The sequence below is a fragment of the Dermacentor silvarum genome, chromosome 7, assembly GCF_013339745.2.
Source record: "Dermacentor silvarum isolate Dsil-2018 chromosome 7, BIME_Dsil_1.4, whole genome shotgun sequence".
Taxonomy (NCBI): domain Eukaryota; kingdom Metazoa; phylum Arthropoda; class Arachnida; order Ixodida; family Ixodidae; genus Dermacentor; species Dermacentor silvarum.
The window spans coordinates 14,492,102-14,519,927 of record NC_051160.1 but is presented as its reverse complement, the minus strand read 5'-3'; the positions used below and the strand labels follow the sequence as shown (position 1 = coordinate 14,519,927).

At 44.3% G+C, this 27,826-nt stretch overlaps 1 protein-coding gene across 1 annotated transcript in view; it reads left to right on the top strand.

Moving 5' to 3' along the window:
- LOC125946625 (uncharacterized) overlaps positions 1 to 11,355 on the top strand; it is a 35,465-nt gene extending 24,110 nt beyond the window's left edge. The window contains exons 3-5 of the mRNA XM_049670232.1: positions 3,070 to 3,282; positions 8,573 to 8,837; positions 11,178 to 11,355. Coding sequence (XP_049526189.1) covers positions 3,070 to 3,282; positions 8,573 to 8,837; positions 11,178 to 11,235 — 536 coding nt within the window. The 3' untranslated portion in view covers positions 11,236 to 11,355. The remainder of the gene's footprint in view (positions 1 to 3,069; positions 3,283 to 8,572; positions 8,838 to 11,177) is intronic.
- The last annotated feature ends 16,471 nt before the right edge of the window (positions 11,356 to 27,826 follow it).

The following is a 27,826-nucleotide window of genomic DNA, read 5'->3' as shown; positions in this document are numbered from 1 at the left end:
TAAATATCTTGGGAAGTTCTCAGTTCTGGCTGACTAATACCCCGCGTTGAACACTATCGTATGCTCTTGTGATATCCAGTGTAAATAATGCTGCACACTGTCACTCGTGCTAGCTGAATATGACTTTCAAAGTCAATGTGCGCCTGCCATATTAAACATCCCAGTCTGAGAACAATTTATATTGACTAAGGAGCTTTCTATTAATAATAATCTTCATAAGACGAACAATTAAGGCTCTTTCTATTAAGTTTACACAACTTAATGTTAGAGCAATGGACTTGATGTTGTCTGAGATATACTGTGTCCCGTTTTTGAAAGCACCAGTAAAATCAATGCAATTTTCCATTCAAATGGAATCCATGCCTTTTCGACTGAATAATTTATGATGTTTAGTAGATCCTCTTGCGACTGTTTGTATAAAATTTTTAACATAACCGAAGTGACTCCATCTGGGCCCGGAACAGCCGTATGAAGTTTCCGTATTACACGTGTCAATTCAGCCATATATATTGCTACATGTATATTGCGTGTTTCCATTGGAGGATGCGCGCGAACGCCCCGACGAAAACGACGAACTGCTCCTGGGTCTCGAGCTGTCGGTTGAAGTGGCTAGGGCTGCAGTTGTTTTTGTAAATATATATATCTTAAATAGCCTTCAGTGTTTAATCCCTCGTTCGCGTAACAACACTTCACTAAAATCATCCTTAATAGACGGACACAACGTATAGGGGGAGGAACTTAAGAAGAAAATCGATCCTGCAATGCTGTAGCGAAAACCTCCAGCGAATGAGACGCTGGAGGTCATAGTCTGCGTGCTTGTGTTTGTCGGCCAGTGACGGTCACGCAGTACCAACAGGAACACGGGCAGCGTCCGTAACAAAACAGCGCAAAACGGTGTTGCCAACATAAGATCTGAAAACACACAATTGGAGGATTGCAAATGCGCAGAAACTCGCAGTTCGGAGGACTTGAAGACTATAAAAACCCCCCAAATTCAGGCTATATATGATCACAAATGGATCACAAAAGGGCATTAGCTTCATTGCACCCGGACAGTATGTAGCTAAATAAAATGCAAGGTATTTTGCTTTCGCAATACAGAATTGAGTAGCGATTTACGTAATAAGCCTTAAAAAGCGTTTGTGGTGTAACAGTAAACTGCGCCAGCACACGCGACAGCCATGCACATTCTTAGAACACACCCGCAAAACTAAGCGGGAGCGCCTCTTGATAAATATCATACGGCTGCTGCTCCGGCCAACGTAAAAGAAGCCCCCGAATTGGTAATCCCGTGGAACATTCAGGAAAAACCCGAGAGGAAAGCAGTCGAGGCAGGTTGACGATTAACATGGTTAAACCTTCTTATACAATCGTACCTTCAATATTTGCTTTGCGTGCACAGGCAAGACATTTCACGTCATCAAATTTGAAGCAGCAATTGGAAGAATTTAATATTTGGAGCATATTAACAAATTACACTGTTAGACACGGCAAGCATTTACGTGTAGTAGCGCAATAACATTGCTTTTTCTTATGAAACAATCGGGGTCAAAAAAATTGTATAGATGGTCACCTCGGAGACGCAGTCTGTACAACATACAAATAAGAAGAAATACGATGCGCTGCGTGAACCGACGGAGATAACAGCTTCGAAACAGTTGCCATCATACTCGCAAAACGTAAGGTGATAAAATGAGATTCAATTGTGGGGTTTTACGTGCCAAAACCACGATCTGATTATGAGGCACGCCGTAGTGGGGGACTCCAGAATAATTTGGACCACCTGGGGATCTTTAACGAGCACATAAATCTAAGTACACGGCTGTTTTCGCATGGCCGCATCGAAATGCGGCCGCCAAGGCTGGGATTCAATCACGCGACCTCATGCTTAGTAGCCCAACACCATAGCCACTAAGCAACCACAATGGGTGATAAAATGATAACAAAAGTAGACGTCGCACAATCATAAACGGAATAGACACCTGTGGTGTGTGTGTCAGGGCACTCCAGTCAGGATTGCGAAGCCATGCGGGATTTGTCGAGCGAGGCTTACACTGCCAGAGAGAAGAAAGAGAGAGAGAGAAAGAGAAACAATGAAAGGCAGGGAGGCTAACCAGACAGACGTCCACTTTGCTACCCTGCACGGGGGAGAGGAGACGAGTGATTAAAACAAGGGGAAGGTGAAGAGAGAGAGAAGAAAGTTTAATGAGAGGAAAGTCGCAGGCATTGGGAGTAGCAGTCCGCCCCTGGGCTTCTACTCAAAACTCGCAATTCTAGACTTTCAGAGAGCTTGTCGATATGCTCCTTACCAGAATCCCTAAGAAAAAAAAATTGCAGTCATTTTCATGTGAATATAACACTATTTACTTGTGCGAACTCGGAGAATACCAGGCGATTTGGCTTATCATGAGGGGCTTCATCACAAATGCAGCCGCAATGTGACAGTATGCATAAATATATACTGAGACGGGAACGTCTCCCCTAATGGGACCTCTAATGTTGACATGGCGAACTAATGAAAGTTATGCAAATCAAGAATCGTACGCATTATGGGAGCACGCTCGTATGAGGTAATGATAAACCCGGCGCGGTACCGAAAGAAAACTCTCCGCTTACTCCCCACCCTCAGGGCTATACTGCCCTAATCCTTCACCTTCACCGTCCTCCTCGGAGACTGACCAACGTAGACCCGCAAGAGCAGCGACGGCTGATCCAGCGGGCACGCGGAGGTGCGCGAGCCAGTGGGGCCCTGAACTAAGAGCTCCACCTTGTACGAGGGAGTCTTCCCACCTCATTAAGAATAAATGTGTCCTCTCTCTCTCTCACTCTATCTCTGCTCTATGCAACAGAACGGGCTATCACGCATGTGCGCCGATAGCGCTTTCCACTTCTTTCCCTGACTTTCCCTTTCCCTCGCTGACCACGCAGATAGAAAAACGATATCAATAAACGACCAGGTGGTCATTCCTTGCTCAGTACCTCGAAGTCACTGCACACATTCCCTAAACAATGTCGCTGTTATTTTCTTGAACGAAAATAATTAATTCCATTAACTGCCGTCTTTTACAGAGCTACAAGCAGCCATCAGTCCCGAAAATGCCACTTACTCCCCAGCGTGTAAGACTCCACAGCAGCCATTTTACAGCGATCCGAAAAGCAACGACACTGATATTCTATACATATATAACGAAACCAGCAAGCTGTGCGAGGCTGTCCTTATTAATAAAAGTATCAGTGGCACATTCGACAGCCGTATTACGTGCATCGAATGCTGCAATACGAGTATGTACTCAAAACGTTGTCCTTACTTCGGTGCTCTTTTTTTCGCAGACAAAAAAAAAAAAAAAAAAAAAAAAGGAAAGAAAAAAAAAGAAAGAAAAAGAAAAAAAAAAAAAGAACGACATGTATGACGTTTCGAGACCCGTACGGGTCCCTTGTTTCCAAATGCGAGAAAAGCTAGCCGTACCTTGCATACGTGACAGCTGGCGCAATGAGGTGTTGCATATCTTTGGAGTCAACTAAACAATTAAAGTAGTATTGTTCACTGGCCTGCGAGCAACTCAGTCTAATTTTAGAGAAAAGATATATTTAAGAACTTAAAAATAATTAGCTATCTTCCTGACTAAGTATATATATTTCAATGCAAAGGGTTCAATCCAGAAGTTGAGTAGCGTACTGAGAAACATCGAAATAATTTGTTTTTTACGAAGGTATTTGTTAATATAAAATTTTTCGAACTCGAATAACTAAGAAGGAAATTCAGTTGATCCCACGCATTGTGGGAATTAGTGCAAGGGAACTTTTCTGTAGCATTCACATTATTTGCCGCTATTTGGCGGTGAGGTTGATGGCGAGCCGAAAGTTTAAAGTTGTTGAGCGCTTGACGCATTTGGAGAGTGGCGAGGTGATGTTCCTCTTGCGTGCAACACTTGTGTTTGTCCGCATATAGTACACAAAACACACAGTGAGGCGTGTTTGGTTGATTGTTCTGGGCCATTGTTCAGAAACTGTGCGAAGGTTAGCACTGTCATTGCCTCATACGACGCATCGCATCATGACAAAAGCGTTAAAATTTAATAAAGTAACAGTGATTTACGTGCCAAAACCGCAATCTAATTATAAGCGTGCCGTTAGTGATTAGCTGGGGCTCTGTGACTTTGGCCAGCTGGGGTTCTATAACATGTACCTAAATTCACTATACGAGCATTATTGAATTTGGCCCCGTCGAAATGCGGCCGCCGCGGTAGGGGTCGAACTAGCAAACTCAAGCAACGCCATAGTCACCAAGATACCGCGTCGGGTACAGCATGGAAGTGTTGATATGTTAGGCGGCTGCTTGCGTATCTTGACACTACACTGCGCTGCTTTGCTGCGGCTTTGCTTCGGCACAACCTGCGCCAGTTCTCCGCACGAATAATTTGCGCGATGTTTATTTTTCATAAATATCAGAAACGTCCGTTACCGTACCTTGAATTAGCATCTATCCCATTAGGCCTAAACTCAACTGTTGTCCGTGTAGTAGTAGACACTCCGAACGACGGATGTTTTCTGACGCTGCATCGCTCCTCTCGGGCGCCATGTCGGCGAGCTGCCACGAGCGACCAGTGGTAATGTTGTTGTTCACTCGTTCATTAGGCATCCGGTTCTACCCATTCCATGCCTCCCCTCTCTACTCTCTCTCTCTTCATACTGTTGCGCGTGAGCAGAAAGGCAAGCGCTGCAGCTTCTACTATGCTTTTTCGGGGAGAGGGTATTGTGGCCACGCTTTCCGCGGAGGCTCAGTCGCTACGGCGTTGCGCTGCTGAGCACTAGAGATCGCGGGATCGAATCCCGGCCGCATTTCGATGGAGGCGAAATGCAAAAAAAGCCTTTGTGCTTGCGTTGTAGTGCACGTTAAAGAACCCCAGGTGGTCAAAACTAATCCGGAGCCCTCCACTACGGCGTGCCTCATAATCGGAACTGGTTTGGGCACGTAAAACCCCATAATTCAATTTAATTCTCCCACACGAGGCGTGCTTATCGACATCGCCTATGTATTTTCCCGCTCTCCCACCGTGTGCTCTCAACAACCTCCCGACGCGGACTGCAAGACTGCGACAGCAGCACCAGCCGCAGCAGTAACTTGTGAAAATGTCGCAGGAAGAGGCAAATAAAGCTTCGCTTTAAAAACACGCAGAAAGTTTATAAGAAAATACAACGTGATGAGGTGCTTTTATTGCGACAGCAATTATATGGATGCTCCAAGCGCATTTCTGTCGTCGCCGTGAGGTTCCGTATAAAGTCCAACGGCGATAAAATCGTCCCCGCGCGCCGTACGCCGTGTGTGCGGGTGAAAGCGTACGAGCGCACAATCGAGCGCACGCGAGGGAGCAAGGCAGGCCGGAAGCGTGCGGTCTTCTTTCGCACGCAAGGCACGGGGATGAGGCGACGGAGAGGAAGAGGGAGATGAGCTCAGCTCCGTCGGCTGCTGATCACAGCACGGCCACGCGGGTGCCATATCTTGAAAGCGATCTGCGAAGTGCGCGCCCGCGCGGGCCTCATCTTTAAGGCTATCTGCGATGGAGATAAAGTGGATGCGCCGAGTGCCGGTAGCTTCGTATGCGCTGCGCTTTCGGCGTTTAGTTCGCGTTGAAGCGAGACGAGAGATAGCGCGAAGGTGAATTTGCCCGCTGCTGCTGGCGCGCTTTCTCACTCCGGCGTTTTCCCAGCGATTTCCCGCGTTCATCGAGCGAGATGTGTTCATGTTTACGTGTGCGCGCGTGACACCGTGCTTGTCTGTTTATTTAGTAAGCGAATGTTCACAACTTTTTACGGCCCATTAAACTACTATCCTTGCTTCGCATAACTATATACTAATTTGCTATCGCAATCGATGCTGCGCCTTTCGGGCGAAACAGCGACATTTTTGTGTGTGCAACGATGTTAGTGCCTTCAGAACATGCATCGAACCAATGATCGCTGAACTCGTTCAATGATCATTGATCCATGATTATTGATCCATACCAGTCCATGATCCATGATCATTGATCCATATCAATGATCGCTCAACTCGTTCGCCGAGTCATCGGGGCTAAGCTCCGCCTTCCGTGGCAGCCAAGGCACTGAGGCATGCCGCAAAGCCAGCAGGGCCACGTCAGGGTGAGCACGGCGCGTACCAGCGTACGCTACCGGTAAAAAGCGGCCATATTGGATTTTGCCCTAAAAGAAAATTGAATTTCCGCTAGATGGATGGATGGATGGATGGATGGATGTATGGATGGGAGGATGGATGTTAGGAGCGTCCACTTTGGAACGGGGCGGTGGGCTGCGCCACCAAGCTCTTATTATAATGTTCCACATATGGTAAAAGAAATTTTAAATGTGAAGAATTCCCCTTACCAAACTTTCTGAACCCCTACTGGGAACTTTGTTCTTCTACGCTTCCGTTGTTAGTCGTTTCCCTACTTCCACCAATCTTCCAACCGCCTCTTACTAACCTCTATTGCGGACATGTTTACTTTCCCCTTGCTTTCTCCTTGCTCCATGACCTTGCTATCCCTGAACCAAAGGGCTTCAAGGAGGCTAATGGTTCCTAAATCGACCGCTGGGCAGATGTCTCCATATTATAATAAAACATGCTCCATCGTTTCCCTAGCTTTACCGCAGCAAGCACGTGCTTCTTCTTCCTCGGTGTAGTTGGCTTTAGAACTACGCGTCCTAAGGTATCGTGATCTGACTGCGAAGAGTAAAGAGCTTCCCTTTGAGTTATCATGAATTGTTTCCTTCCTGATTTCCTTCCTGATGTAGTTGCTCATAGCCCGTTTAGAACACGCACTATATAAGTGCGTGTTCTAAGGCATCCAGATCTCTCTTCGAAAAGTAAAGAGCTTCCTTTTGAGTTTTCATAGATTGTTTCTTCCCCGATTTTGTTTTTTCCTCTTAAGTAGTAACTCATAGCAGGTTTCTTTTCCATTGCCGCCACCCATGAGATTATCTCTGCCTCTCTGACGTTCCGCCTGACGTTCTTTCTTGCCATGTTGCTCAGCGTAGCGGTCGCATACTTGCTGGTAAGCTTCGTAGTTCTTTTCCTCCACTGTGAATGAATGTTTTTCCTGTACAAATATCTAAACACACTCCCAGCCCATTTACTTTCTTCCATATTTCGCAGTCGTTCTTTATGCTCAATTTTACTCTGAGCTTCCCTCACTTCAAAATTTGTCCAGCCCATATTACTCTGCACAGCTTCATTTGTATAGTCTTCCCGTGAGTGGCCAGTGCGAGGCCTCCCACTGACCTTTGGTTGCCATCGAGCCCTGATTGTACCCCTAACTTGAAGCAAACAACCACATTTCCAAATGTGAGTCCTGAAACCATTACAGCTTTCCTCATACACCACTGATGATGATGATTTCATGGCATCCCCTTTGAAACGGGGCGGTGACAAATAGTCACCTAGCCTGCTTGATTTAATCAGGTACACTTTACATGTTCTTTATCTAGCATTTTTGTATACCTCTCATTAATCTTTTTCTTTTTTTCCCTTTTTTCCCATTTGCTTCCTGTTTGAGCAGCGCCATCTGTCGGGTCCCCCAGTAAGTTGCATGCGCTGCCGCTTCTTATTTTCGTACAGTTTCGTACAGTACAGGTGGAAGGTACAGTTTTCCGTCACTAAAGTTGGTTCTTTATTCTATGGTCAGCTGCTGAGGTCAATCCGCGGTACCAGCGTGCGTGACGGGAATCACTGCTGCGATGGCGAGCGGCTACAAGTAAGGCTCGATGTGACGCTCCCTTGGGTGTTGTCGCCGGTGGCACTGGTGGCACGATTTCCCCGTGACGAAGGGCCGCTTCGTCGTTGGTGGAACGAAAATGTGCGAATAAAAGCGTAGTGCCGCACAAGACGGGCTGTGCCGCGACGCCATGGCTACGACATGACGCCAGAGTAGCGCGCGTCGTCTGTATGGAAACAAAGAGCTGCATTTGCGGAGGTACGTGTGTCTGCAGCGGCTGTTGTGAATCGCACCTACACGTCACCAACGCGCTGCTTTTCGCGATCTCCCGATTAGCGGAGCAGTCGCGCCACCACCTTGCTCTGTTTGTAATATGCCGCAATTGTCCGCGTTGGCTACGCCACTCACAGCCGTTTTCTTCCTAATATAAACCACGTACTTATATAATCATAAGGCAAAATATTGACACGCGAAATGAAAACACATGTAAATCTGCGCTCAAATTTCCCATTAGAGAGTATTGTAATCATCGGTGAGTTTTTTTAAAAGCACTTGAACTTTGTAAACGGGAACCAGGAACCCTGTCAAGGTGCTGTTGTACAGCTTTTTGTTTCTTAGCCTTCTATTTTTGCAACAAAATGATGGTAAATAGATTAACTCACGTTTATAAAATAGACAGACAATTATGGCTATTATAACCGTACCTAAATGTGGACAACAATTGGGAGCCAGGTAATCGAAAGTTCACTTTGTACAACTTACGGTCCTCACCAAAATAACAAATTAAACTGTACCTATTACAGTCAAGGTAGAACAGCTTGTAATGACATGTTGTATTTTTTTCTCTTTCAAATGAATAAATTTAGACCAAACGATCGATGGTCCGTCCTGCACCGGCAGTCCGATAGGCGCCTGTGATCCGTCTACCCCCGAAGCAAGGCTTGACAACGACGATGCCAGCTACTACGAATATGAATTAACCTGTGATTACTTAGCCAACCAAACCGATGCCGCCTTTTACAACACGACTTCAGGTAAATGTGAATACTACTGCGTTTGCTCAGAGCCAGACAACAGGACGGCCGATATGAATTTTCATATGGGAGTAGCAACGTGCGAATTCAAGTGCAAGTGAGTCGCATTGCCTGATACATTTGCATTTCCTTTATTTTCTCTACGTAATGGTGTTGGAAGCATTTTATATCAACTGGATTAACCACTTCACTTAGGAATTCTGGGGATGCACTGTACATAATGTGGTAAAAGTTTTATAATTATTCCAAGACGCTACAGATTCCGCAGGAAAACAAAATCAAAGTGGCATCGTGATGTCTTGTGCATTTTTTATAGAGCCGTTATATTTGCACAGTTCCTAAATCTGTACTTATTGAGCCGTCAGCCATGTCAAATTTTTATTCATATGAAGGATTGAATTACCAGCTCAAAGCATGCGCACAAAGACCATTTATGAGCTGCAAGCCCCCACCCCACCTCCCAATACGAGAAATAAGAGAAAAAAATTATTTCGCCCATTGAAGGATGGAACGCGGTGTGTAGAACACACCGTAAAACATGGTAGTGCCCTCAGCAAAGTGGTCATGTGTAGCATGACCACTTTGTGTGGTGTAGCATGACACCATGTGTAGCATGACATAGCAGAATGATGTGAGAAAGAGCTGCTTTGAGTAAGAAGGAGGTGCAATTTACCCGCAGCACTATGTGCGTGGCTTTCTCCCTGTACCCACTGGACAGGACTGGCGAAAACAGTTCGCGTACACAAACGGGAAAACCGCGACTGAAGGTATTAAAAGTAATGTGAAATAAATTATTATCCTACTTAAGATTACACGGTAGCACTAAGTACGCGCAGCAGTGTTATGAGGTTTTTAGGGTATGGGTATCGCTGCTTAGGCCAAGCCTGAGTGCAACGTTAGAATACAAAGCCTTTATAGTATGCGAAAACAAACTATATTCCTAGCAAAGCACACAAGTAAAAGGGACAAAATTGAGTGAAACATACTGGCACACAATAGTAACTTGCAACAAGAAAGTCGTTATGAGTTAATGCAAGGTCCTGCTAGATTATGACCCGAAGCGTGGCAGTAAAGGGGATAGAAAGATTGGTCACATGTGGAACAAATGATGACTTGCGAAGGGTTAAGTCCCAGGTGGTTAGGCAGCCAAAGCTGACAAACCGTGGCGGCGGAGCTGGTAGTGTTTCCTGATCGCCACCAGACGAACGCCAGGTAGTTGCGTCAGGCGTACTACTTCCTGCCTTGGCTCGATTGGACTCGCAAAGCTCGGGCCCACATCCCGACAGCTTCTTCCAGCACCTGATACAGTGACGGCCTATTCTCTCTTACCTCGCTGGTTTTTTTCTTGTTCGTGTTCCTCAGTGGAATGGCACAACCCATTGTAGGGGAATGGCCATGAACCCAGTGGTCGCTGGTCTCACGCTGGTCTCGCGCTAACTCCTGCTGGAGTTCTTCTTTCGTTTATGCCTTTGTCAGAGATGGTGTCAATATCTAATTCGTTGTAGTGTTCTTGTTATTTTGCGTCTCTGCTCGCTAGTGACACACCAGGAAGTCAGTCGTCATCTTGTTCATTATGCCATTCTTTCGTCCCATAAGCGGGTGTCCGCGTTCTTCCTTTTCCTTACCGCACCAACTAGCCTCTCGCACAACATACGCGCACTTCACTCAAAACATGCAGAAAGCAAGAAAGTTCTAGAGAACGGCCACTGTCCCTTGGCAAAGAGATAGCTTTAGCTCAGAGCCAACTCCCATTTCTCTATTCAAGTATACGTGTAAAATACAGGAACGCTTTTATGAGACACGCGCTGGACCGGTTTCAATGAAATGGGTTGCATTTTGTCATTAGGTCACTAGAATTTTACCTTTTCGTTTAAATACAACAAACCTCTCAAAAATCAGTGCAGTGGTTGCCGATAAAAACGACTTCACCATTCCGTTGTAGTTAGATAGTTTCCGAGCTAAAGCTTCATGTTCCAATGACATTGATTTCGATAGTGCGTGAGATCTGCCTAACTTCTTGGAGTATGAACGAAGTGTTTAGCTTATTTAACAAGAGAGTGGGGTGGGGGAGGGGGTCAATGCTTTTTGTATCACGTAAAATATTAACGAATCACTACGATTGAACACGCTGCCGTAAATCATTAAGGGAACCACTATGATATATTGTATACTAAGGGGGCAAACTTGGGAGAGAATGGCAAATTAGCATTGGAACAAAATTTACTTTCACCGCCCCTCTATTCTATTTCACGAAAAGTGGCTGGCATCACGCAACGTCTAATCACCTAGCAAAGAAAGCAGGATCTGGAAGATGCTCATATCTTACCTGAACTCTAATACGGGTTTAAGCACTGAGTGTTTCTTCGACGGGTTTGGGCCAAACTGTACGTGATCTTTTCAAACTTATTTTTTGCAATCTTTTGTGTTCATTTTTCAGGGGATATAACGAATACATGGAGTCTAAAACTAAGGAAACCAAGACGTCGCCAGTCTAAGGATTGTTACGGCACTTCAGTGCGTTTCTCCCTACGTAGAAGCATGTTCTTTCGTGCTCCTGTACTATATAGTATACATTACCTGGCCCTAAAACATAAATAAACGCATTACAACGTGAATTGTTCGCTTCAGTGTGATAGCAAGCCAATTCTGCAGGTATTAGTCGTGTCGAAATTTTCAGACATCTAATCCATAATGCGGTAAATACTATTTTAATAAGTTTCACCATATTTGACGTAAGAGAACTAATATTGCCAAGAACGCAGGCACCTCCATGTTTCCTAACGAAACACTGAAGCGGAACAGTGGATGAGTTTACAATAATAAAATATTCTTGAAGAACTCTACTTTCATTGATTTCGCAGTAATATGTTGATTAGTAGAAAATAAAATTATAATTAGTTTCATTTTTGAATTTTATGCCATATCCTCGAGGCCGGGTACGTCAAAAGTTTTTTTTTGTGTGCATTTAGGCCTGGTTACGTAAAAGTTTTTCAAACTTCCTAAGTGCAGTCTCTGGCGCTCTTAGAGTGTACGTTGTAATGCATTTTTACCGATAAAGAATTAACTAGGCCCAAGTCAACGGCGACAAAATCTGTGACGTCACGACGAACTCGTGCGAGAACTTCAAGGTGACGTCGTCATCCGCCTTTTGTATTTGCTTCTCTTCTGGCTTACCAAGCGTTTTCTGGCCATTACCCTAAAATCGCTTAACCATCTTCTGTTCTGCAAACCGTCTAGGTGCTCCACTCCGCCTTGCGTATCGCTGGACGAACGTCTTGAAAAACGTTCGCGACTTTTCGATCCGCATGCCTGTTCGTCTCTGATTGACTAGTCCGAGTGGATGGCGTTTGACGTCATCAAGGCAAACCTGACGCTTGCTCTAACAAATCGGGGGCACGAGGCCTAAGCTGCAGCCGCGTCAGAAACAGTTAATTTTTCTCGCTCTTGTTAATTTTACAAGCGTTATCCACCCCCAACGGAGGTATAATCGAAGGCAGCAAGCTAGTGTGCCCTTCCAGACCTCATCAGCGGGTGCGATCGCCGACAGGAACAGACGGATCGCAGGAAGTGTGTCGTGTCTACGCAAGTGTGGGAAGAAGTATTTGAAACCGTCGACTTCATAAGTTTTTGTGCTGTGCTTCGCGTGTGAATTGCAAACCAGAAGTCCATCACATACACGTACATTATTATTAGCACGATACATGTTCAGGGCGTGGCGAACTGAAACGTGTCCGATGGGGCAACCAGCGCATGCAATTTGTAGTGTTCGGTGTATGCGGTTCATTGCCACGAAGCAGTGAACGCCAGTTGTCTGCAACTTTCACAAGTGATGATACGATCAGGCGTGATAATTTTTATTGTATTGTCGCTGTCGTTCCTTATCTGGTACTGTGCGTGAGCCGTTTTACCTAAAGTCCCTATATAAGAAAAGTACCGCCATCTACTCTTTCCTCCGCCGCCTCCTATCCTAAAGCGCTTGCTTTTTTCTTTACTTTTTGCTTGCGAAAGCCACGTCGACGGTGGCGCACCTAGAAAGTCCACGTTGAAGCTTTCAGGCCGGGCGCGCGCCGCCGCCGCCGCCGGCGACTGCGGCTGCGCAGAGGACTTCCAACATGGCTCTGAGGCGGAATAAAAGAAAATATAAAGAAGTGAAAAAGCGCACGCTATCATCGTCCAATCGGAGATACAGGAGAGAGAGAAGCGGCGTTTATCAAAGGATGGCGGTACTTTTCTTATATAGGGACTTTAGTTTTACCGGTTCATGTGCACCGTGGTGGCGGCGACGTCCGAGCTCTCGTGTTCTTGCTGTTTCGCACTGTTTTCTCAAGATAGAAATCGTGATAGACATGTGTTATGTGCCGGAGCGGGGTTAGGCGTAAAAGTACTCGTATTGCGCGGTGTGCGTGTGGTCAGAAGGGTAACCGAACGCGTTTTCTTATGTACTCCGACAGAGAAGCCCCATCGTACCGGCCTTCTCTGCTTCTTACATGTATCGTTTGTTTCAAAAGTTGTTATTGAATTTTCGAAGATACCTGTATCGGTTAGGGGAATATAGGGAACATCTTAAAATTTACATATGACAAGACGTACAGCGCTGCTGTAAAATGTGGGCACGCCTGCGAGCACTAATGTCATTTAATGTCACTAATGCCTGAGGCATCCTTCATTTTGATTATGCGGAAATTATAGGGAAGAACAGGAAGTTCGATATAGCACGAAGTAAATCGCTCTATATTTTGGGATGCAAGCCGCTTGCATACCCAAGAATCTTAACTGCTTGGTTTTTGCTGGTGACCAAGCAAACAGGCTGCTCATGAAGACCCAAGTGGCATGGTAGATGAATATATTATTGGTGAGAACTCGGTGCTTCCTTTGATTATGTACAAATTTGGTCTTTCTAATGAAAAGCAATATGCAGGTAAAGATAAACAAGTAAGTCTGAACAATGGTAGGCCCATATATGATATTCTACTAGCGGCCAGCACAATCGCGCGAAATAAATTTTGCTCACAGTTCTTTCGAACTGGCTAGCCATAGTCACGTTAATAATGCAGGCAGAGTGAGCTAAAGGAAAGTTTGCCGTTACTTTGTAGGTCCACCATAGTTCATTGTGTGGGTCGTGTCACTCGCTTTGGCACGCGCCTTCAGTTTAATGCCGACACAATTTATTACTAGTAGCATCATATTCTGCCTGGGAAGCGCTTTAGGTTCTATTCCCTCGTTGATTGTGCCGACAGTAAGTGCACAGTAGTGTGTTACTAATTATTCGTGGGTGTAGGATAATGGATGCTTTAAGTCGGTCTCCTGCTGATCTTTATATTGCACAGGTCAAGGTTCCACTCTAGCCGAACCGTTATCAGCTGCGCTGCCAGATTATGGAAAGAGGCGCCTCGCCTCTTTTCAATCTTTACCATGTTTACGGCCACGGTGCGTTGTGCCTGAGAATTAAGCTGAATATAAAGGGTGCCTATTGGCTGTCATGAGTACTTTCTGAACACAAATACTCACAGATATGTCAACATTAGTTTTGTGATCTAAGCCATCCAATAAGGACGAACCGCTTGCATATGTTTCGAGTAACTCTGCCGACAGAATATGCGCTCCCTATATATTAGCCGATGATGAAGCAATAGAACAGTTTTATGAAGATGTTGAATTAGCAATGAGAAAGGTGCAAACTCAGTATACTGTTTTCATGGGCGATTTCAATGCAAAAGTGTGGAAAAAGGCTGGTGAGCAAGCAATGGCAACTACGGCATCAATTCTAGAAACACTAGAGGAGAGATGATGGTAGAATTTGCGGAAAGGAATAGGCTCCGAATAATGAATACCTTCTTCAGGAAGCGCAGCAACAGGAAGTGGACCTGGAAATGCCCTAACGGAGAAACAAGGAATGAAACAGATTTCATACTCTCTGCCAATCCCAGCGTACTGCAGGATATAGAAGTGTTAGGTAGGGTAAAGTGCAGTGACCATGGGTTAGTGAGGTCGAGGATTTCTCTCAATTTGAAGGGAGAAAAAATGAAATTAGTCAAGAAGAAACAGGCCAACCTAGACGCAGTAAGGGTAAAAACAGACTAATTCAGGCTTTTGCTCGCAAACAAATATGCAGCTTTAGAACAGGAAGAGGAAGACAACATAGAGGTAATGAATGAAACTGTAACTAGGTCGATCTCAGAAGCAGCTATTGAAGGGGAAGGTAAGTCATCAAGGCAACCAGTAGGTAAGCTCTCCCAAGTAACAAAGGACCTAATAAACAAACGACAAAGCATGAACGTGTCAAACTCAAGAGATCAGATATAATTCGCTGAACTGTCAAAATTGATCAACCGGAAGAAAGTAAGGGATATTCGAAATTATAAAGTGCAAAAGATTGAGGAAGCAGTAAAATATGGACGCACCATGAAACCATTGAGAAGAAAACTTGGCATAGGACAACGCAAGATGTATGTACTCAATGATAAGCAGGGTAATATCATAAGCAATTTCGATGACATAGTAAACGCAGTGGAAGAATTCTATACTGGCCTGTACAGCATCCAGAGCAGCCAAGCTACTTTCATTCAAAACAGGGATGAACCGGATACAGAGGCTCCTTCTATAACTTGCGATGAAGTTAGAAGAGCCTTGCAAGACATAGCCAGGGGAAAATCTCCTGGAGAAGATGGAATAATAGCCAATTTAATCATCGATAAAGGAGATATCATACTTGAAAAGCTTGCGGCCCTTTATATGCAATGTCTCACGTCTTCAAGTGTACCAGAGAGCTGGAAGAACGCCAACATTATACTAATCCATAAGAAGGGAGAAGTTAAAAAATTAAAGAATAATAGACCCATTAGTTTGCTTTCAGTATTGTATAATATATTCACGAAGATAATTTCGAATAGAATCAGGACAACACTTGACTTCAGCCAACCAAGAGAACAGGCTGGCTTCAGGAAGGGATATTCTACGATGGATCACATTCATGTCATCAATCAGGTAATGTAGAAATCTGCGGAGTACAATCAACCTCTTTATATGGCTTTCATAGATTACGAAAATGCATTTGATTCAGTAGAGATACCAGCAGTCATAGAGTAATTGCGTAATCAAGGAGTCCAGGAGGCATACGTGAAAATCTTGGCAAATGTCTACAAAGATTCCACAGCTACCCTGGTTCTCCACAAGAAAAGTCGAGAGGTACCTATCAAGAAAGGGGTCAGACAAGGAGACACAATCTGTCCAATACCCGCCGTGGTTGCTCAGTGGCTATGGTGTTGGGCTGCTGAGCACGAAGTCGCGAGATCGAATCCCGGCCACTGCGGCCACATTTCGATGGGTGCGAAATGTGAAAACACCCGTGTACTTAGATTTAGGTGCACGTTAAAGAACCCCAGGTGGTCCAAATTTCCGGAGTCCCCCACTACGGCGTGCCTCATAATCAGATCATGGTTTTGGCACGTAAAACCCCATAATTTTTTACAAGCTCGTAGAATGGGAAGGCTTGGGAGTGAAGATCAACGGCGAATATCTCAGCAACCTTCGGTTTGCAGATGACATTGCCCTATTCACCAACAATGGGGACGAATTGCAGCAAATAATTGAGGACCTTAACCGAGAAAGTGTAAGAGTGGGGTTGCAGAAGACAAAAACAATGTTCAATAGCGTGGCAAGGGAACAAGAATTCAGGATCACCAGTCAGCCTCTAGGGTCTGTAAAGGAGTACGTTTATCTAGATAAATTACTCACCGGGCACTCTGATTATGAGAAAGAAATTTACAGAAGAATTAAATTGGGTTGGAGTGCATACGGCAGGCATTACGAAATCCTGACTGGGAGATTACCACTGTCGTTGAAAAGAAACGTGTACAATCATTGCATTCTACCTGTGCTAACATATGGGGCAGAAGCTTGGAGGTTAACGAAGAAGCTCGAGAAGAAGTTAAGGACCGCACAAAGAGCGATGGAACAAAACATGTTAGGCCCAACGTTAGGAGACAGGAAGAGAGCGGTGTGGATCAGAGAGCAAACGGAGATAGCCGATATTCTAATTGACATTAAGAGAAAAAAGTGAAGCTGGCAGGTCATGTAATGCGTAGGACGGATAACCGGTGGACCATTAGAGTTACAGAATGGATACCAAGAGAAGGGAAGCGCAGTAGCGGAGGGCAAGAAAACTAAGTGAGGTGATGAAGTAAGGAAATTTGCAGGCGCAAGTTGGAATCAGCTAGCGCAAGACAGGGGTAATTGGAGATCGCCGGGAGAGGCCTTCGTCCTGCAGTGGACATATAGTGAACATTGTGAATACAACAAATAGCTTTCTTTTCAAGTAGCATCAGCCTGTTAATGTTACGTTGGGTAGTCGTAGCCCATAGTAAGGTGCAATAGCTTATATGCGACCAAAAAAGGGAGTGATAATGCTGGAACATTACACGAGGTGGGGACATATGACGGCATCTAAGTGCCACAGATAACGCAACAGACATTTTTTTATAACCAAGTCTATGTGCGAGTTCCACATCATGTGACTAGAAAATACGACGCATTTTATGTTCCTGTACTGCATTAAGCGAGTGGGAACCTATATTTAAATCACCACATGACACAGATTTGTTCTTTGCAGCAAAAACAACGACCTCTGATTTGTTTACACTGACTTGTAGGCTGTTGCATGAGGACCACTTGAAAACTTTATAGAGAACATTATTGGCGTGTAAAAACAAGTCTGTCTCGTTATCAGAAGAAACAAAGAGGCTAGTGTCGTCTGCGTATAACACAAAATCTGTACACCTATCAATAGAAGATAAGTCATTCACATATAGAATAAATAAAAGGAGCCCATTACTGAGTGGCTTCCCTGGGGTACGCCACTCAGTAATGGGCGAAAGGATGACGTAGAACAGTTTATGACTACGCACTACTGTCGTTCAGAGAGACACGACTGCAAAAGTGAGTGAACGACACCTCGTATGCCATATTGTTCTAGTTTTGTTAAAAGTGTATCATGATAGAGTGAGTCAAACGCTTCGCTGTAATCGATGAAGATTCCAAGAGTTCACGTCCCGCTTCAATGTTTTTGAGAATAATTTCTTTTTGCACCAGGAGCGTAGACAGAGTCGACTTGCCCTCTGTGAAACCATGCTGGCATTCAGACATAATTTCGTGCTTAAAAAAAAAAGAAAAAAACTATATAGTCGACATAAGATTATATTTTGAAAGCCCTTAGAAAACATAGGCAAAACAGATATTGGTCTGTAGTTTCCGACGTTGTCCCCCCCCCTTGAATATAACAAACACTTTGGCTCGTGTCATTTTATTAGGAAATGTCCCTGAACCAATCTCAAGATTGAAGATATGGACCAAGCACGGGCAGATAATGTCGATCACATATTTTACGGGTGCTATCTGTATATTATCAATATCATGGCTTTACTATTTTTTCCTGCAGTGAAGGCTTTATATACTTTGGAACAATCAGTGGATTCCAAAAAATCACAAGCCCTTCCCCTGTCGAGAAAATGGGGGTAAGCGAAGCTTATCGTGCGTGTATCTTACCTTCTTGGTGATTTTCTTTGTTTCTTTATGTCTCTCTCTCTCTCTATTAATCTTTCTTTCTTTCTTTCTTTGCTTCTCCCTTTCTCTCTCTCTCGTTCTTTCTCTTTTTCATTCTTTATTTCTATCTTTCTCTCTTATGCTTTCTCTCTTTTTCTCTCTCTCAATCTCTCTCTTTCTCTCTCTCTATTTCTTCCTTTCTCTGTCTCTTTTTGCCCCTGGTGTGTGCCATTGAGTTTGAACCCTTTCTGCACTATCACCAGGATCGACCCACTTTTCAGCGTGACACCGCCACCACCACCGTCGACACCTGTGAGCCTATAAAGCTTGTGCTGCTTGTGCACTATAAAACTAGTGCTGGCCTTAAATAAAGCTTCTTCCTCCTCCTCCCGAACATTTCGTTCAAGTATCTACATGTCTGTGGGAGGTGCATGGCTGATTGTTGCTGACGTATAAGACTCACTAAAATGTTCTGATAGCTAGAGCCGTCTCTGACAGTGATTTGTTATTAATGACAATTTCACGTATTTCATTGGCCACTGAATTTGTGCTCAGTACGGAATTAATTATTTTCCACATACGATCAGGTGGGCGATTCGATCCTGTTTGGAAAAGGTTCTCATAGTATTCCTTTTTAGCTTTCTTTTAGTAAAGCATTTAAATGGTTCCGTAGCTTTTAAAGGCCGCCGAGGTATTGACGTCACGCGTTCTCAAAAAGGAATCATGAAGTTTATGCTTTTCTGTGATCATACATACGCTTCAGTTCCGGATTAATCCAAGGCTTTACTGTGCTCTTTCCGGTCTTAAATGATTTCATCGGAAAGCAGCTGCTGTAATGGCCACTGAAGAGCTTTATGAACGCTTCGTACGCTGCTTCTACAGTCATTTCGCCGAAAACAGGCTCCTAGTCAGCATCTTCAATTTTGGACCGAAACAATTCCAGTGTTTACTGCGTTATATAGCCTGGTAGACAAACTTTGGGATGCAAGCAGTTTTCTTTCCTTTTGCAGAACTTACAAAGGCCATGGATATCAGGCAGTGATCACTTATATCGCTGTTGACTGTACCTGCAGCAATGTCGTGCGTATCTATGTTAGTGATTAAAAGGTCCAAAATAGTTGAACTTGCTGGCGATACTCGAGTGGGCGTAGTAATGACAATAAAGAAACCGAACGAAGCTATTTTATTTAGGAGATCATCGGAGGATTTGTTTTCCGGGGAAATGTTAATATTGAAATCGCCTCCAATAACGAGGCGGAACCTGTTAAACGACGTATATTCCAAAAGTGCATCAATTAAACCTAAAAACTTTGTGATAGTTGCCGATGGAGGAAGGATAAATTACAGAAAAATAGCACGATCGCCTTGCAAGCTCAGAGCCTCATAATCTGATCTGCGTACGGTGCATTCGTTTAATGTCATGCAACTTTCTGTATTGCGAACATATATGGCCACTACTCCGTTGCGTCGATCTGTTCTGTTAAGTGAATGTCGTCTGTAGCCATTTAATGTGGGTGCGCTGTTAAGTGAAGTGCACCATTTCTCAGTCACCATAATTACACTGAATCTAAAGTGAAAACTGTCAAGCAATGACGTGAATTCATCGCGTTTCCTGTTTAGCGAACGCGCACTTCAGTGTAGCACCATAACAGTGTTCTGAGCGTATTGGCTGCATATCTTGATACATCCAGGCTTGACGAATGCTTGGTAAAGCATGTTGTTTGAAAGAGAGAAAAAAGTGAAGTTCAAGCAATTTTAGGGAGGTCATCGTCAGAAGATATTTGAACGGCGATAGTGCCATCAGCCTTATGTGCAAATATTCGACCATTCCGCGTCCAGACAAAGCGCCACTTGAACTGGCGTTTTCAGATACGACAGCAGAAATTATTTGCTTCACACTGGGACGTAGATGCCCATTGAAAAATATTTGACTGCTATCTGTAGGTTTGCCTTGACTGTTAGAACGGCTGTCCGCCACTTCACCATTCGTGCCTTTGCGCGCCATCGTGATCTGCGAGGTGAAGAAGAGGTTTAGCGCGCTATGCTCGGGAGAGAGATCAAGAAAATGAGAGCGAGAGAAAGATATACGCATTCACGGAGCGGGTCTGCTGGAACGCATTGTCGGCGTTGCAACGCGGTACATCGCGGTGTCGGCATTGCAACGCGGTGTCGGTGTTGCAAGCTGCGCTATGCAACGTGCAGTGACGGCCATAAGTCCGAGACGCACAAAAGAAATTAGCATCGTCATGAGTAATAAGATGAAAAGTTGGCGCGCACTTCCGGAAAATGCTGGGATGCGATCGCCCAGCTTCGCTGTTTCAAGCGTCGCGCGGCCGAGTGCAAGGTTAAGTGTTTTTTTTCTTCGCCCTTTTAATTACACGGTCTCGCTTTTGGCGATTCTTGAATTGAACAATTATGTTGTTTTAGCTTTCATTGCGTGTAGGGACACGATGGCACGCTTCAACATCCGAGGATGACATAGGCTCTGACAAAGCATCATCCAACTTAGACATGAGTGCAACAACGTCCACATTTTGTTTTGTACCACCCCTTTAATTTCCAGGTTGAACCGTCCCAAGTATTGGTCACACTGAGCCAGTCTGTTTATTATTGCAGATATCCGGCTATGCGAACTGCTGTGGGGCAAACAACTGGGGTGGTATTCTTTGGTGATAAGTTGCGTGGATGTTGTTACTCTGGTGCGATCTTTCGTGAACCAGCACCAGACGTGCCCACGTTCAGGCCGACACCGTTTCTGGCGCTGTACCAAGTTTGCTATCATCACAAAGTACCGAGTGTGCCGTCGAGCGTCCAGTGCCGAGTCTCGCGATATCACCGAAATGCTTGAGAGTTATTGCCCCAGAGTACCACCCCTCTTGGACGAAGCATCCAGCGTATGTTGTTTGAGCCCATGATGCAATTAGCGCTGGGTTGCATTGCTCCACACGACAATGGTGTCATAATTAAGCGGAGCATGCAGTAAACAGTGAGGCATTCGGCTAGCGACACACACATCTTGTGTGTTCCAGGCGAAGGCCACCAACTAGTGTATAATACTTGGTCGCATCTTCATGGGTAATAGTCGAGCAGCGTTCGTCTTCTGGCACTCTAACCATTGCGTAGCCGACATGCTACAAAGAAATCAACAAGCACAAGAACGCCGTAGTTTTTTTATAAATGGTCCCAGAGAAAAGAACACTATCAAAAGCTGGCATCATTATAATTGCGCCAGTGCGTCCTTCAGTATTCGCAATAAGCCCACTGACATTGCGAAGGGTTGGTATGCTCTAGCTCTTCGTAAATTCTCTGCAATGCAGATGCAGCTGCGCTTTTTATTGCCTTTGCACCTAGAAGAATGCAGCGACGTTCGCAACCTGACTTTTAATCCTAATTTACATGAAGGGAAGGAATAGTGATTTCTTCCAACAACGGCCGTGACGTGGGTTGGGCTACAACTGACGCCTGTAACACCTCGTCTACGGCGTTCTTGTGTGGCATGGTTCGGCGGCGCTGACCTACGTCATGCCCATCCGTTAGCTGGATCGGCAATCTATCCTGTCATGTGAATACTGCTTTATCACAAAACTTCGTAGTCGTTTACAACGTGGCAATGCGAAAGTCGAAGCAGTGGGATCGAGAACGGCGGAGGGAGGGTCTGCAGCAGACGCTCCCGTGTTCCCATTAGCAATGGCCGCACCTGTACATGGGTTACCGCCTTCCCATAATAAGCGCACTAAAGCTGCGTCTGGAACACGTAAACGTAGCAGGCTTGGAGACTTGCACACGTCTTTTGGAATTCCGACCTCTGAACTTTTGTCTTATAAGGAATGTATCTCCCTCTTTAGTGAAAGCGCTAGCAGGCGGCCTTCATGGACGGGATGAGCTGCTGCTCAATTCTTCTTCGCTAAGCGCAGTTTATGGCTTGTCTGATACTGACAGAAGTTTTTGGCTGTTAGCTCATATAATCTATCGGGTTGATATTACGTGACTCTATACAAACATTTTTATGATTGTTGCACATGAACACTATTTCGAGAGCTGAATAATATGCACCATTATATTAAATTACATTGCAGCTTTGGTCACTTTTTCAAGAAACGTGAACGTTTGCTGACTTCCGTTACAATTAGTCATTTAGGTCTAAATTGCTGACGAGTGAAATGCGCCGAGGAGGAGGTCCTCCTGCTGTTGTTCGACAAAAATAAATGGCGCTTCTATGGATGGATAGCAATGGCCACTTCGGAAGTTGATGTCAGAAGTTGATGTCAGGTACCTAATACGATTTTTTAGTTTTTTACTGGCGCTGTCGGAAGCGCCTTCCTCTAGCTCTTAAACAATGAAGCGCTGCTATTCACAGAAAACACAGAGCCTGGAATCGCGGTATTTAGTAAGCAAAATGATTTGAACTTGTCTTCGAACTTTACTATGCAGCCCTTTGTCCAGCGCGCACATTAAGCACGTTTTCAGTGTCGCTGCTACAAGTACTCCAAAAAAAAAAAACGAGGGAACATTACCAAATAAAAATTTCGAAAGCAATTCTTATTGAACATAACGTGTGAAGGGCTGCAGAAAACGCAAAGAGCCAGGCCAGCTCTTTTTCTATACAGTGTCTGCACATGCTAATAAAAGTAGGGGAGAAAGTAACGTTAAAGTAATCAATTACTGTAGTTAGGTACTAATTGGTAACCGTAATCAATAACATTTTTCAAGGAAGTTTTCGTAAATATAATCGGTTAATTTTTTTTCTGTAACATGTACTAGTCTGATGGACTGAATCCAGTGCATGTAAAAAATCACATTTTAGGCCAATCAAAGTACCTGAGACAGCAGCTCATTATTTATCCTTTGCCATCGCTTATTAGAGTGGTCAAGTAATCTCGTCGATTATGTGATCTAAGCAACTCAGTCTTATTTTTAGTAACCAGCATTGAAATACGGAACACGCCTACATTACTTTGTGCACTAGTGAAATTAATTGCACCGCTCATCATTCTCTCACGTGTTGCTCTTCAGGCATACATGGTGACTGCATTTGGTGTCATATGTTCTAGGCTTATTTTCATTTGGGCCTTTCGATCAAGTAAGCAAGTGAAATCTCCCTCTAGAACAATCAATTTCGTGGAAAGCCACCTTTGAACCGATAGACTCAAGATGAATTATTGCAGGCTGTTGGCCAATCAGATCGTGCGTGAAAACTATGTATGATGGACCATTTTAGCTACACCAATAATCACGCATGTCAACGCTCTGCATGTACTTAAGTCGCTGACTGACGCAGAGAAAGAGTTGCACGTATGCAATTATCTCTCATCACTTGAAATGGGAATGACCCAAAACCTTCATGAGCCTATCGGTCACAATCGTGCGACAGCACATGTGGGAACTCAGCTTTAGAGCAGTGCCCCCATCTCAGCTGGTTTGTCATGATTCTCTTGTATGCAGGATTCTTTTATATATTTAAATAGGCTTTCTATTTTACGTATTCACAGTTTTCATAACATTTATTGCACGAATCAAGGCACACCACACGTACCTCCACTGAACGAGGTATCTGTTCTGTACATGTAGAGCAAAGCGAACTTATGGAAAAGCTAAAAATATGAAGGTAGCGATACATCGAACAAAGTGTTTTCACATTAAAAGGTATACCACCGGAAATAGATGCACATTAAGAACATTCAAAGGGAGGCGTGTGAAGCCGAAAACCTCCCAGTCTTTTGAATATTGATGTAAACAAATATTCCTGTTTCGACTTTGTATTCTGTGTCGGAGGCTAGAAAAAGTTGTAGAGGATCCCTAATCATATTCTTATAAGATGAGGACGCGAAAGCGTTTCTTTCGTGTAGGCTGTTGTTACAGAGGGGTGCTGCAAAGTGGTGTTGCCCAGTTGTGTTATAAGGAATAAGGCTATGTGAGGGGCCGAATGGTGCTTATTTACATGATTTAGTGCAATCAAAATGGTGTCCACACGCCTTTACATGCCCTTTTCTATTTCGTTGTCGAGGCAGTATGCATCACGGATATCGAGTATAACGAAGTAGTGACACCACCACGGCGTTGTGGGTGGCGTCATTTAACAGTCTCCGGTGTCGTCGTCCGCTTGTCCTTCCGGTGACGGCGTACTTGCGTCGAGGTACCGCGGCTGCGGCTGGTTGCTGCGGCGGAGTGGAGTGCGCGCCGAGTGTTGCTGCGGCAGATGTTGGCGCAGGCGTCAGTTCCAACGAGAGAGGTCACGTGCTTTCCGGGCACGGCTTTTGGGGACGACTTTTGCCTCGGGCTTGTCTCGCGCTCGTGTCACTGCTCGCCCGCTCGCCGTCGTCTTCAAATGTTGGCGCCGCCGTTAGTTTTGGCGGGAAAGGTCACGTGCTTGTCGGGCACGGCTTTTGTGGACCCATTTTGCGTGCGCCAGCTTGGTGCACGCTTTCGCCAACCTAGCCAAGAAACGCTATCGCGTTAATATCAAAGGAGAGGTGGTAAACGGATGTTGTATGTAGTAGTCCATTATGAATGTGTTACGGAAGTTCCACCAAATGCAGCCATCAAGGTGCGAAGCATTGGACCAGTAACCATATGAATGTCTGACACACGAGAAACCTTTTGCACTGATCATTTCGAGCATGCTTTTGTCAGCTACAAATAGTGCACATGTATACTTGCCCTGCATCACAAAGGGATGATGTGACAAAGAAGTGTACACCTGAGTGTTATGTTGCTTTTCATGGTATTTCCGTTTACTTAAAATAGTTTTCAGGTGTTTAGTGCTGAGAACAACAGAAAACTATCTGCATTGGTACTGGGAGGTCATAGTGCGAGTATTTGTGTTGTGTACTTCCTGTCCTCCTTTGTGCTGTTGCACCATAAATGTAAAATGTCACACCAGCAAGGTTGAGCATCAACCCTTAGATTTCAGAGGCTTTGCTGGGTGCTAGACAGTTATGATTTTAAGCATATTCTGGCAGCAAATGTGCAGCACCTTTATTTCGGAGTGATGGAAAGGGATGCCTTTGCATGGCCATACTGTTCTATCATGCCTGCAGGAATACATCAGTGCCTGGTGGCACCGTATTGTACAGGTGTAACAGAGTAAACATGTAGAGAAGAAAGCGACTGATAATAACGTGCCCAATATGTAGGAGCATTATATTATCTAAGCCACATGAAAAGATGCTTTCAATGTGCTAAATTACCACAGCTTTGATTTGTCATTCAAAGTAATTATTGCAGTACTGACACAGTAAGCGCTGCAATAAAGTTTGTACAATGGTGAAAAGGGTGGGAAGGAAGGAAATATTACTTTTGATGGGTAGATTTGAATGGTAGATGGGAATGCATACCCAATTTGCCACAATGCATGTTTGCTTGCAGAACAATTTTACGTTTGGTACACAGGCTGAGCCACTGTGGCTTCATGAGTGCAAATTTGTGTGGTCTCAGGGCTCAAGGCTGTACCATTTGTTTGGTCACTCGTCTAGTGACTAGATGATAACACACCCTTCTAGTAGATTTACGCCGAACACATTGCGCATTAGTTACAAAGCTGTATTCTAGGAACTATTTGTTGGGCTGTGATGAAAATAAAAAACTGGCAAGAAATGTTTCCTCCCTCTGTTAAGCTGCCCTGTCTTGCACCATATGAGCATGCTTTTTTTTTTCATTTTCATGTGTCTGTGAAAGCAGCTACTATTAAGAAATACAAGCTCGAAAGCACTTACTACCTCAACCTTGAGATTCCTAAACTCATTTAAAAGCTTAGTCACTTGATAATCCTAACCACTCAAATAACCTGAGTAAAGCTTAGTGAGTAGAGCGAACCCACGACATTCGGTGTTACTTAAGCCAAAGTTTATTAAGGCACCGGTAATTAAGATAGAGTTAACTAAGATGCTCGAACCCATTACCTTTGGTGAGAGTCGCACCCACGACCTTTGGTGTTAATTATGGAGAAGTTAATTAAGGCACAGTTCAATAAGGTAGAATTATTTAGGCACTCGAACCTACGACATTTGGTGGGAGAGAAGAAGTAATAGGAAGTAACAACGCATTCGAATAAACATTTCAAGTAATTTAATTATTGTCTCGTGAGCGCGCAGGCTTTCGCCTTCATGCTCTTTAACGTACGCTAAAGCGAATGTCAACAATTTTTATACAGGGGAACAGAATCAAAAGAGAACACGCATGGAAGATGCTGACATCATCAAATGGTCTCGCGTCGATCGTCCTTGTATGTCGCCATGGCTGAGAAACTGAGCAAGCCGGTCATGCCTAATTTTTTTTGCACTTTGTCAATACGTCTTACATTGCTCAAGAGCTGAATGACGCATGTCCGTGAAGTAAAGGGCCGCAGATTGGCCAACCATGCCGGAAAGAAGGAATGTACTTATTTAATTACATTCGAAATAAGTTGTCTTGTTTGCAATATAAATTGTTTGTTTCACATAAATATTCCGATTGAAAACATCTGATGAGTACCTCTACATAAGGTGACCATTATACGTACACCTGTGAGCAAAAATATACGGACCAGGGATTGCGCGAAAAAGCAGATTTTTCCACTGCCTGCGAATGAAACTTGAAATTGATGGCTGCAGTCCAAACTTGGCAATGCGAACTTTCCAGGGTACTCGTCAATTTTCGTTTATGCGTGTTAATTACGAAGAAAATCAGTTTTTTCGGCGACCCTGTGGTCCGTATATTTTTGCTCACAGTTGTACATATTGCTTTTATGCCAGTCATAATGAATTGTACACTCACACTGCTTAACCTTCAATTAGTTGCTGCATCAAGTTAACTGCTTATGCACAATACTTTTTACACAGGGTAAGAAGTTATTCCTTGGCTGAACCCATATTTTATTTTTCTGCTTGAGTTAAGGCTTTAATTTTTTTGGAACCTTTATCAAGCAGCAAGCATTACACTTCTAAAAGGCCTGATTTATGCCGCACTTCTTCTATGGTGGTTTTATAAAAGTAAAAAAAAAAAAGGAAAAGGCATTTCATGAATTAAAGTATGCTAAGCAGACTCTTAAAATTGGCAGAGGAAAAAAAAGATGAACAAGCAAATCAGGAAGCTGTACTCGATGTTTCACACGCGTGTTCAGTGGTAAAGAGGGGTGACTTGTCGACCTACGCAGCTGTATTCCGCGACAGTTGCGTATGTGTGCGTGCGTGTTCTTGCAATCTGTCACTACTATAACTACAGAAAAGGACGCCATCGTGCCGAACACAACCGAGTATCATCATCATCATCATCATCATCATCATCATCATCATCATCATCATCATCATCATCATCATCATCATCATCATCATCATCTTTTTATGTCCACTGGAGTACGAAGGCCTCTCTCAGTATAAATAGCAATACATGAGGATACATGGGTATTCTCGGACGAAACACTTTCGGTGATACTATCAATTTCGCATGACATAGTACGAGGCACGTTGGATGATGAGAGAGGTTTATCTCCACGAGCCCATTCAGCGAGCACTGAGAGCGATCGTCCGAGAATACATCCCATGTGGCGACATGATGCGATTGCATTACATTTAT